The sequence below is a fragment of the Doryrhamphus excisus genome, linkage group LG10, assembly GCF_037039965.1.
Source record: "Doryrhamphus excisus strain RoL-2023G ecotype Guam linkage group LG10, RoL_Dexc_Guam_v1.1, whole genome shotgun sequence".
Lineage (NCBI taxonomy): Eukaryota > Metazoa > Chordata > Actinopteri > Syngnathiformes > Syngnathidae > Doryrhamphus > Doryrhamphus excisus.
In genome coordinates this window covers 12,233,254-12,245,764 of record NC_136366.1, presented here as the reverse complement: position 1 = coordinate 12,245,764, position 12,511 = coordinate 12,233,254, and the positions used below count along the sequence as shown (strand labels likewise).

The 12,511-nt window shown below is 42.8% G+C and overlaps 1 protein-coding gene across 5 annotated transcripts; it reads left to right on the top strand.

Annotated features, from left to right (window-relative positions):
• Positions 1-3,163: 3,163 nt before the first annotated feature.
• Positions 3,164-11,430, top strand: LOC131104209 (coronin-1C-A). Of its 5 annotated transcripts, none has more exons than XM_058051165.2 (11): positions 3,164-4,088; positions 5,987-6,186; positions 6,600-6,722; positions 7,597-7,726; positions 7,878-8,059; positions 8,170-8,289; positions 8,613-8,717; positions 8,966-9,111; positions 9,256-9,313; positions 9,548-9,799; positions 10,520-11,430. In XM_058051165.2, exons 1-11 carry the CDS (start codon positions 3,221-3,223, stop codon positions 10,637-10,639), a joined length of 2,304 nt encoding a protein of 767 aa, XP_057907148.2. In that variant the 5' UTR covers positions 3,164-3,220; the 3' UTR covers positions 10,640-11,430. The 5 variants fall into 5 exon arrangements, with proteins under 5 accessions (XP_057907148.2, XP_057907138.2, XP_057907157.2 ...); XM_058051155.2 differs by having other exon boundaries at positions 3,177-4,088; positions 10,517-11,430; XM_058051174.2 differs by lacking the exon at positions 3,164-4,088 and adding an exon at positions 4,706-5,019 and having other exon boundaries at positions 10,517-11,430.
• Positions 11,431-12,511: the final 1,081 nt, after the last annotated feature.

Genomic DNA, 12,511 nt, shown 5'->3' with positions numbered 1-12,511 from the left:
ACACTCCTGGGTTAAACAGAGAGAAAAGACGGGAGTATCTTATTGAGTTATTCCTATTAAGCATTCTGGCATCATGAGGCCAGTCACATCTGAAGCACATCCCAGACGCAGAGAAACATCTTTCACTGTGTTTACAAGTTATTCCGTGATTTAGCCTGCCTGAACTTGACCACGAAGAAAGTGGGACGCCTCATCTGTAAGTTGCCTAAATTTTTTTTTGTTTGTTTCACACTCCCAACTATTTCCAGGAGCTTGTGAGGTCGGGCTGCTAACTTTGAACCAAAGCGTTTTAGTCTTGAATTACCATTCGGTCCAAACCAACTGTGTAAAGTGTGGTAAACTTTAAGCCCATATAAGAACATTGCAAAGAAGAAGTATATAGTAGAATAAGTTGAATTGTTAAAACTAATAACATTAATAATATGCTTTGTCATCTTTAAATATGAACATATCGACATAGGTTGCTTTTCTAAATATAAAATAGCCAAAATGCCCAGTGTAGTGCATCAACGGTAACTTACCTCCCACTTAGTCCTGTGATCCGAGTCCTGGTTCGATTTTGGTGATGTGGAACGTAGTTGCATGCACGGGTGAAGTCCTCTACCTCTGTCGTAAAACAATCTCTTCATCCCCTGTGGAAGACATATTCAACAATAGACAGGTTACAGTGCGGTACAGTAACGGCGAGGGATTGTAAGGTCTGATCACCGACCACAAGTCTGCATTACGCTGATGATGATGATCTCATACAACTTGATTTTAAAAAATCTGAACTATCCCTTCAAGGGAGGAAAAAATGGACACACTTTCATTTTTTCCCTTGCTATAAAGCAAGTACCCTCTTTTATCATTATTAATGTTGAACGTCATTATCATTATCATTATCATTACTCATAATCATTATCATTATCATTACTCTCAAGGATATGAAGTATATTAAAGATGTGTCTTAGTCGTATCATCATAAGCAGAAACATTATCCACTTTGAGAACTATCAGTTCTCTTCTGGTGTTCAACATCTCACAGCATATTTTCAAACATGTCAATTTCAATGTAACAGTAAGTATTATTGTTGTATACACAATGTATGTTTATTAGCTCAGTGTTAAATGTCACTATCGTATGTAATATCTCATAAACAGAGCAGAATATTGTCTACACACAATATAGTTGTGTTCTAGATGTCGTATTGTTTGTTAAAAGGGATAATACACTCAAGTCTTCATTACGGCCAGACTAATAGATGGTGCACTCAAAGTCACAAGTTTCCTATAAAGCTGTTTGGGATCTAAGGAAAGAGATGCTGAAGAGAAGTCATGTGTCCCAGGGGTCAAACTGTCGCCACGGTAACATTGACATATGTGTCAATCTTGACATATAAAAAACACACTAACGTTTTTTTTAAGTGCTTTTAGTAAGCCTTACTAAGGGCACACTGTGTTTTGTGTGTCTGTAGCTTTAATGCTAATGAGAAAAACTAAATGATCAAACTCACAGCCTCTGTGTTTGTCGCCGATCAGAAAGTCCGGGTCAAGTCCCAAGTCATTGACGTCAAAGTCCAAGTCGAATTGAAAGTCACTGATGATATTGTCAAGGCCAGTCCAAAGTAATCAAAATTGTGACTCAAGTCCAAGTCATGTGACTCAAGTCCACACCTCTGGCTGGCAGTTCTCCAGGCGGTGTTTTAAGATGTGTAGAGAAGCCTGGGGAAGGGTGTTCATGAGGTCTTTAATTTCAAAGGCATGCATTTGAGGGCCTATTCTCTCAAAAGTGGAGCAAACAAATTAGGTAAATGATGGATTTTTCCCATGTTCGGTAAACTCACACTCAAAGAACGCATCATTAAAGAGTACATTTTGCATAACAAGAACAAGCATGCATCCCCTACCTGTTGTTTTTGTCCCGGACCTAAAAATACACATCAGGACTTTAAAGTCAGCTGAGCTTTTGTCCTAATCTCTTATCCAACATTCATCACGTCTCTGCTCTCATCGAACCTCAGTTCGGCCAACAAGGCACTTGAATTCCCTGTGACCTTTTGGGACACTGTAACCAAAACAATCATGGATCATGGACAAACAAGTCTAGCCATACAGTATGTGTCGCAGTCCAGTCCAGTCCACTGACCTTGTCAACTGGCTGACCTCTTATCTCACGTGTCTGCTTTCTTTTATGGCCTCCTGACTCACTGGCGGTCCAACTAATAATAGAACATTCCTGCCATACAGAATGGGAGAAGATAGATAGAAAGGGTGTGAGGAATATACCAAAATAGAGTTGGGATTCAAGATGGTTTACAAATAGCAACAGCCTGTTCATGTGAGACATTGGGGACAAGTTATCAAGTTGTCTTTCTTATTGTATGACAGCACTATGGGACAGAAGGTGGAGAAGATGCAAGAGAAGGACAAAGTGCCGTGGGATGGTACAGTCGTTTCAGAACGCATGGACCCCCAAATTGAGCAGCCAATCAGGGGTCTCGGTCAAAGGGAGCGACCTCTGAGAGTCACAGTGGGTGGAGACAAGGAGAGTTGGCCTGCCACTCGAGCTGCGGGGGACAGACAGACTTTTGAGAGATCCTCTGATAGCAAGGCCTGTAGTGAGACTATGGAGGAGGAGCAAGCTTGTGGGCATACGCGTGAATGGAGAGTCTCATGCGAGCCTTCTAATGAGGAGGACTTTGTAGTTCTGGAGACACCTGACGGGGACAAAACAGAATCATCTATCAAAAATAGAGCTGAGGAAGCCCTGACGCAACAATTCAGGAACTGCCTGCCAGACAGGGTTGAATTGACAGACGGCAGGTGTCCACATGCCAATGGTCACTTGCAAAATACATTTGAGGAGACAGACCACTTGATGGGGACGAGAAAGGAATCAAACTGTGGACACTCCGCTTTACTGATTGACTCGGAAACTAGGGAAACAGCAAATCCAGATTCAGGGTTTCATGCACCAAAAACCCAAGCGGACAGGTTTGCCAGTGTTGTCTCCAAGAGGGCAAAAGCAGTTGCGTGCAATTTGGGAACAACAATACCCTTCAAAGACCAGAGCTCTTGTCCAAAGCCACAACTGGAGCAGGACGATTGGGTTGATTGTATTGAAGACTGTGATGGAACGACACATTTTGGACACCTGACAAACAAAAGTGATCTTGTTTGCTTTTCTGCCATCATCACCCCTCCACCTTTAACTCATCTTTTACCTGAAAGAGACGCAATGAGTGGACAGATGGACAAGCCTCCATCGACAGAGAGGCCTAAAGTCAAAGGTCCACCTCCACCAGTTCCGAAGAAACCTAAAAATCCATTCATTAAGCCAAAGGCAACTCGGGTGATGTCCAGCGATGTGCAAAGACGAGGAAACCTGCGTTCTGAAGACAGAGCCAGAAGGAGACACACTTTTGATTTTAACAGATGCGTCCTCACAGACGCTCCAGTGTTCAACCAGGACATGTGTGTACTGTGGGATGAAAGGGGCACCTACACCAACACACATCGTTTGTCCATGGACCTCAGTCCTTGGGAACACTTGTCACTGGAACACATGGACGACGAGTACGGGGACTTGATCGACTTTGAGTACTGCACTCGTATGGCCAAACTGTCCTCAGAAGAGGACCTCGTGGACTTGGACATGTTGCAGAGACGTGCGTCCCAGGAAAAACAAAATAAGTTTAAAAGGGCACCGCCGCCTGTTGTGAAAAAGCCGACAAATCCTTTCATCCCCGCAGAGTCTGTTCATGCACCAGAGGTTGCATCAGATAATGAGACGGAGCAACCAAAACCTGCTCTGAGAAGAGAGCTCTTCACACGGGACAACAACAGACTTCTAGCTCGTCCCAGAACTACGAGACAGACAGATGATCATACAGAGATTGCATCGTACAAGCCGGTGGCCGAGCTCGTCAGGGAGACAATGAAGAGAAGTCAGGCAAACCGACGAAAACCTGAAGGAGCTAAAACCCAAGTCCAGGTGGCAGAGCATCAGAGTCCAAGTGTCAAAGTATCCCAAATGAAGAACACCTTTGATGTACCAAAGAAGTCCAAAGAGAGACCACAAGAGCATCAACCACCTCTAAAGAAAGGTAGGTTGGGATGTCCACTTGCTTAAATGTCAAATGTCAATCAAAATAATTCATGCCTCTATTCCATTATCCACAATGTCTCCTATATTTGGAGGGCGTGTCCTCTCTATGCACTTTAAAATGTTGCGTGACACTCATTCACATATCAGCAGCATTAATGGTCGCTAAGCAGGTTGCACCTTAATACTATATCTACATTGGTTCTGTTGCTGCTGTATTTTCCCATATAGTACTTGTTAAAAATGACCATGTGGTCAAAGAATGCTATGTACTTCCATACATTGTCATGCACTCCATATCATTATTAGAGTTAAGGTACTTCGGTCCAATTATCGCCTGCTTCCAATTAACTCCCCATCATCTTTGTGGTTTATGTATAGAAACATCCAGGCTAAAAACACTTTTGCTTTGTTTTGGGTTATCATTTTTCAAGAATATTCTGAAGCTTGAAGCTTACAACAGTATTGCCAATATATGTTGAAGGGTGACTTTTTAGTCACTGTTTTGGTAGAAGTTAACAAATTGACCTTTAAATCTGTCTGCCCATTCCTCTGCTCCACTCCTCCCCATTCACACATTGACTGCCTCCGTCTGCGCATGTGTAGTAGCCCATCGCCAACGTATTTCATTGAATGTAATAACAGTGGGAGAAAACGATTGTTACCGCAGGTGATGAGAGGGAGCACAAGGGGGATTTGCTGAATGCTGAAATCTGACACATCCACAAACATAAAACGCAAACCTTTTAGAGCATTTGTTTGTAGTTAGGAAAGGAGAAAACACAGCGAGTGGGCTTCTTTTTTTTCTGTGTGGAGACGAGAAGAAGGGGATACTGGAGGAACGTCCTGCAGGATAAGGGCGCGCCTAAAAAAACTCACAGATTCATGTGTTCTGATTGATTGTTCTCGGGGAAATCGCATCGATTTGGGAGGTGAGAGTATTGTGAATGTGCGTATATTTGTGTGTTGGCGGGTGACTCTGCAGCATCCGTTTAGCTTGCAAGGATGGGTGGAAATATCTGCACTTGCGTCAGCTGGCTGAGGTCCACCGCAGCTAGCAGCTAACAGTTAGCAGCTACGCTCAGCGGCTAGCTTGCCAGATGCCAACCACCGACTGGAGGTTTACGGCACAGAAGGAAAAACAGCGTTTTTTGTCATTTGAGTTGATATATAACACAGCGAAAGAATTCTTACTTATCGCATAATGATAATGAAAGTGTTCAAACCTGTTTGCATTTGCCATTGAATGACTGAAGATGGGTGTTTTCTGCCCGTAGACTGTTCCAGCCCGGCATACGGGGAGGCTCACTTCTGGCAAACCGATTTTTTTATCACATTTTCACCACAATATGTCATATTTCTATTTTATGCGTACAACAATTGTGATGATGGAAGACTGAATGTGTCTGAGCCATCACCTCCCCTCCCGTCCTCAATCAACCGGTTATGATATGAGCTAATGTATGTCAACGCTAGCTAGCCACCATTGTTTTAGCCCAGTGCAGCTGTTGCCTTCACATCTGCAGATATTGGATATTGTCTCAAAGAACCAAAAGCTGCGTCTGATTTAAGTCAAATGATAGTGCTGAATTGCCCTGCATAGTTGGACTGACAACAGGGTTCATGGTAATGATCCCCAAATTGAGCCCAGATGTCAAAATTCTCTTGCAAAACGTAAGCTTCAGAAGTTAAAACAACAGCAGAATCCTACTGTACTTGTTTTTCATGTCAGTAACAAAAGCATGTAGGCTCATATTAGCTGGGAGAACATTCTGTTCTGGTCATCCACTTATACATTCTCGTGCAGCCCTGTTATTGTCTTCTGTGGGTTTTTTTATCTTGTTTTCATTGTGTTGCATTCACTGACATGAACACTGTCACTGACTCTGTCTAACACAGACATGTTGCGGCGAGTTGTGCGTCAGAGCAAATTCCGCCACGTCTTCGGCCAGGCGGTGAGGAACGACCAGTGCTATGATGACATCCGCGTCTCCAGGGTGACATGGGACAGCTCCTTCTGCGCCGTCAACCCCAAGTTTGTCGCCATCATCATTGAGGCTAGTGGGGGCGGAGCCTTCCTTGTCCTTCCTTTGCACAAGGTGAGTCACAGAAAGTTGACTTATTTCCTCACATTCTGTCTGGCGCTTGTGTATTTACGCAAGTGGAGAGGGTATCGGGAATAAATCCACTCTTGTATTTCTCCTCCACTGTAACATCAGCTTTACAGATGTCGTGTCTGCTCTGAGAAAACCAACACACTGTCGTACGTGATATAGATATGTTAGAAATCCAATAGGAAGTGCCCTAAAAGATCAGGTTGCTGTTATCATATACACTGGTGGCTTTCAGAACATGTGCTCAATCAATAGTAGAGCAAATTTGCCACGGAGCATGTGGATAATCAATGTTTCAGTTGTGCTCCAGTTGAACGCAATACTGTGAGAGAGTACAATCGTTTTAGGCTACTGGGTTGATTTAAAAATGATAACAGAACTATTCCTGTGTGTTACAGACCGGACGCATAGACAAGGTCTTCCCTACAGTATGTGGTCACACGGGTCCGGTACTAGACATCGACTGGTGTCCTCATAATGACCTTGTTATCGCTAGCGGCTCAGAGGACTGCACCGTTATGGTAAGGGCACTATTCACCATGTATCAATCACCTGACTTTTGATACTTCTACATATTTTTGTGAATATTTTTTGTGTGGCATATTAGAGGTATGAATTATCAATACACTATAGACAAATATTGATATCGTAGTTTTTAAAAATAACCCACCATGTACTGTATTGTACTGTGTTTTCTAAAAGACTATAAATGGTATAGCTGGTGCATGTATTTGCTAAAACCATAACAAGGTTGGAAGCAGCTATGATATGGAGAGGCTGTCATTTCCCACATTGAAGAACCAATTATATATAACAAGTCAATGATGCAGGGCCTCACGGTGACCGAGTGGTTAGCGCACAGGCCTCACAGCTTGCAGACCTGGGTTCAATTCCACCCTCGGCCATCTCTGTGTGGAGTTTGCATGTTCTCCCCGCGCATACGTGGGTTTTCTCCGGGGACTTTGGTTTCCTCCCACATTCCAAAAACATGCTAGGTTAATTGGCGACTCCAAATTGTCCATAGGTATGAATGTGAGTGTGAATGGTTGTTTGTCTATATGTGCCCTGTGATTGGCTGGCCACCAGTCCAGGGCGTACCCCGCCTCTCGTCCCAAGACAGCTGGGATAGACTCCAGCACCCCCCGCGACCCTCGTGAGGATAAGCGTTAGAAAATGAATGAAAGTCAATGATGCATGAGAATGTGGAAAGGAAAAGGCAGCTCCTTCAGACCTGCCAACATGTACACATTTTTTGTACACGAGTGGAGAAAGCCAAAAAATACCACTTCCACATGGAATGGGAGGACAACTGTCGGACATGCAGTGAAGCAGCGCCCCAAGATACTTGAGGAGGATTGGGTCAAATTAATGGACACACATTTTCTTTGGCCCCAGGTTTGGCAGATCCCTGAGAACGGTCTGGAGTCTGCCCTCTCAGAGGCAGTGGTTGTGTTGGAGGGCCACTCCAAGAGGGTGGGCATCGTGTCTTGGCATCCCACGGCTCGCAACGTTCTCCTCAGTGCAGGTACTGTCAAACTGCTTTGCTGTGCTTTGTGTCTGTTAACTTATGCACAGCTGAGCTCTAATTCTGTCCACTTGTCTCATTCGCTGCTTTTGTGGGCCCAGAATAAACACAACATGTCCTCTCAACACCATGTTTCATGTGTCCACTTTAGGGTGTGACAACCAGATCATCATCTGGAATGTGGGCACGGGTGAGGCCATGATCAAACTGGACGACATGCATCCCGACGTTATCTTTAGTGTCAGTTGGAGCCGCAACGGCAGCCTCCTCTGCACCGCCTGCAAGGACAAAAAGGTCCGCGTCGTCGACCCTCGTAAAAAGAAGATCGTTGCGGTGAGTGGGGCGAAGGGGGGCTTGGTGGAAAAATGTTTGCCACTAAGCCGTGGTGGCACTAATGCTGCAGACGTGGACGCCCGGTCTGATGAGTGCATTTCTGTTTTTAGGAGAAGGACAAAGCCCATGAGGGAGCCCGGCCAATGAGAGCAATCTTTTTAGCAGACGGAAAGATTTTCACCACTGGATTCAGCCGCATGAGCGAGCGCCAGCTAGCGCTATGGAAAGCTGTACGTCATTTGTCAAAAACTTTTATTTCATCATGATAAACAAGTCTAGGAAAAGAGTGTCCTGATCAGGACAGTTCATGTCATTTCCACAGCAGCTAATGGATTGATAAAATAAGACACACTTGAGTCAGTGTTTACCAATCTCCACTAGGGTGTGCTATAGTGCAACAGGGAGCATGTTGTGATAAATATACTATATAGCGTTTCCTCCTATAGTGGCCTTGGGAGTTCATTTCAGGCAAGGGTGATGTGAAAGGCACCTCAATTGAATTCTACAATTGAATTCAACTACAAGTAAATGGACATGTTTTTTTTCTCACCAGGACAACATGGAAGAACCAATTTGCGTCCAAGAAATGGACTCCAGCAACGGCGTCCTGCTCCCCTTCTTTGACCCAGACACCAATATAGTATACCTGTGTGGAAAGGTCAGTGGCAGCTTTTGGGTATCGTTTACATATTATACGATACCGGTGCCAAATCAGTACTTTATAAAAGTGGGTCAGTGTTTAAACAGTCAATGCACCGATACTGATATTTACTTTGTTTTTTTGGCTCGGTTTACTACCATTTATGTCGCCATCTGTGCCATTATGGTACCAAGTTTCAGTCCACATCCCTCGTGAGCTATACTTGTTTCTTCCACTCATGATAGTCTCCTTCTCCTCCTCATCAGGGTGACAGCAGCATTCGGTACTTTGAGATCACAGACGAAGCGCCGTACGTCCACTACCTCAACACCTTCTCCACCAAGGAGCCCCAAAGGGGGATGGGGTACATGCCCAAACGTGGACTAGATGTCAACAAATGTGAAATTGCCAGGTATGGCAGTATAGTTTTGTTTAATTATTCCTAATAAATGTTTAGTTGAGACCTGATGAATGAATCAGCTGAGCTTGTATTAATACATTGTTTAAATTGTCAATGTTGTTGTAACATTTTATAAAGCTAGACCCTTTTTTTAAGGTTCTATAAATTACAAGAGAGAAAATGTGAGCCAATCATCATGACAGTTCCCCGAAAGGTAATTCCTAATTTTTCAGCCATATTAAGTATTATCACACTTATCTAATTTTCCACCTTTTGACAATGACTACATTTTATTTGTTGATAATAATTCGGTAAAGTAGTACATATTATATAGGACATATATATTAATTTGGGAGGTGAATGTTAAGCAACATTTAAATAGGGTATATGTGTATGGTTACTTAAATCATAGCTACATCTTCTGCTTCCTGCCCCGCTTCCTCCCTAGTCGGACCTCTTCCAGGACGACCTGTACCCAGATACGGCAGGCCCGGACCCCGCCCTGGAGGCGGAGGAGTGGTTTGCCGGAAAAAACGGGGGGCCTATCCTGATCTCGCTTAAGGACGGCTACGTCCCGACCAAGGGCCGCGATCTCAAAGTGGTTAAGTCGAACGTCCTGGAGAACAAACCGACCACAAAGGCGGAAAATGTTTCAAACATCCAGAAGCACGTCTCGCACGCGCCCGTGCAGCAATCAACAGTGAGTGATCTTCTGAAAGCACATTGTCGTACGATGAACTGCATTTTTCTTTACGTTGATTCATTTTCTAATTTGTGTATATATAACAGAGGAGTCATTTTTTTAATGTGTTGCACTCTGTCTAGCCTCTTTTGCTGACTTTTGGGCAGTCACTAATTTGTGTGGTTGGAACAATTCACTAGAGTTATGGATCAGCACATATTTCACGATTTAGGTCACAATCCAATGTGACTTTATTGTCAGCTGGAATGATAACATGGGTAAACGCTCTAATTATAGCTGTGATAACCACAAAGTATTTAACTAAACCGCAAAGTGGACAGGATGCTAATTGGAAGCAGGCGAAGATCATTATCATTTTATGTAACATTGTTTCCTTTTTTTTTTTAAAACAGAACCAACGCTGTAATAGCAGTAAGGAAACTTACTACTTTTGGTCCATTCTCAATTATAGGATGAGAAAAACGTTTTCAGTAGTAAATTGTGGTATTTTAAGGAACAAATGAGGTATTATTACAAGAATAAAGCATGAACCTTTCAATTCAAATTGGAATTTCAATTCCTGTTTACAACCTCAATTAAATTCAATTGAAATTCATGGAATTAGATTGGAATACTTGCTGACTAGATCGGAGCATTTACCGTGTGTGTGTGTGTGTGTGTGTGTGTGTGTGTACATACCCAAAGTTGAAGTTTTCTTTGCGTCATTTATTTCAGCAGAAGATGGAGGATAAACTGGAGGAGGTGCTCAGAGAGTTCAAGTCTCTGCGGGACCGGGTCATCCTTCAGGACCGTCGTATTGCCAGACTGGAAGAGCAGGTCGCAAAGGTTGCTATGTAAGTCTCAAATTCCACCTGCCCATTTCCCTTCCCGCCCAGTCCCCTACTAGACCGGGATTTTGGCGGCCATACTGCAACGAGACCAGGTCTACATTCCAAGATGAACTTTTCCTCATCAGTCCCTCCTTTTCCCACACTTTGTCCACGAAGTCACAAAAAAACTCTTTTTCTTCAAAGAAACAGTCTTATGTTTTTTTTTTTTTTTTGCGGGTTTTGTTTTTTGTTTCAAGTTGTGCTGAAAGGTTGTCATGTGAAGTTGACTCCTCCAACTTTTATGTAGCATCAGTATTTCCTGTCATCTTCTCTGTGTTGCCAAATATCAATTGTGTGCAGTTTCATGCACTGCTTTTGACTTTTCTGCCCTGTTGTACATTCCAGGTAGAATGACATAGTAAAGCTGATTTGTCTTTTTCATTTTTTTTTTTAAACAAAATCTCTTGAACTCCCCCGCACACCCACCTCCTGCCTCCCAGTCTTTCATTGCTAAAGATCAGATTTATGAATGTGGATCCTGTGATCCTGTAGGCTTGAAATGTACCAATTTATTTTATTTTTTTTTGGGGGGGGGTGTTGGCAGTGGTCGGGGTTGCATATGTTGCATATCCAGTTGTAAATGTTGTGCAAATATAGTGGTGCCTCTTGTCACTGTTAAGGGTCAAACTATAAAAGCCTTGCCCTGTCCAGTGCGTACCTGGTGTTGGGAAGGGACCACCAAGCACAAAGTTTGTGTTTCACTCAACCGCCGACAGAAAGTTCTGTGCACATAATAAAGATTTTACACTCAAAACCAAACATGAATCCTCCCATTTTCTTCTTAAATATCACAAAAAGCTCACTTGGTATGATAAATCTTCTACAGTACATTCAGAACAATAAACATACAGCTTTTGTATTGGCTCTGATGGTACTGTAGATGTACCTAATTAAATGGCTGGTGTTTATCATATTTGTTTTTTTTAGATTTAATAGTGATATTTTCAGAATCATACATGGTTTTTTAATTAAACATACAAAAAGACTTATTGGTTAGTGTTCCCTCGTTTATCGCGGGGGATATGTTGTTGAGCCACATATTTTAAGACTAAACCCAATACACTTGACACACTTTTCTCTGTCTCCGGATTGGAGACAAAATTATTAGATTATTAAGTTACTCACCTGTTATTTAACTCCTGTAACCATGCCGTTCTGTCCTGGCGCCGTTCCGTTGCTTTTTTGTATCCTTGTTAAAATATTGCCGCCTCAGATGCATTTACAGTATTACATAATAGCGTCTTGCGTATATGTGTGTATATTTAGGACTTCTGCATTTCTTCAGCATGTCCAGAAGTCCAACCTGTGCTATGATGAGCATTCTCATTCCCCTTTGGTCGCTTTTGTGTTTTTTTGCGTGTTTTGTTGGGGAGAAATAAAAGTTAACTGCTGCTAGCTAGCAAAACACGGCAGTCGGCAAGGCGGCGGGAAGGAGATTGATTGACAATGATTTACAGCCAATCAAGACGCAGAAGACAATGGGGCGGAACAGACAGGTTGAAGACACACCGAGACAGAGACTCAATTTCCCACAATGCAAATCTTAAAGGGCGAGGCTCCGCCTGTAACAGTCTTTATTTGTTGTAATAAAAAAGAAAAAGCATAAAAAACAGCGAATCAGCAAAAGATAGAGTGAGGGCAACCACTAGCACTAAACTTTAATTTTAATTTAATTTTTTCCAGGTTTTTTTGTATGATTTTATTTTAGAATGTGCTGCTAGCCATTAAAAAAAACAAGCTGCTAGCCACAAATAACCCCCTGGTTGCACTTTGGACCCAATCTACAATATAATACACAATACAATATTTATACTATGGTGTGCGATATAATACAAATATA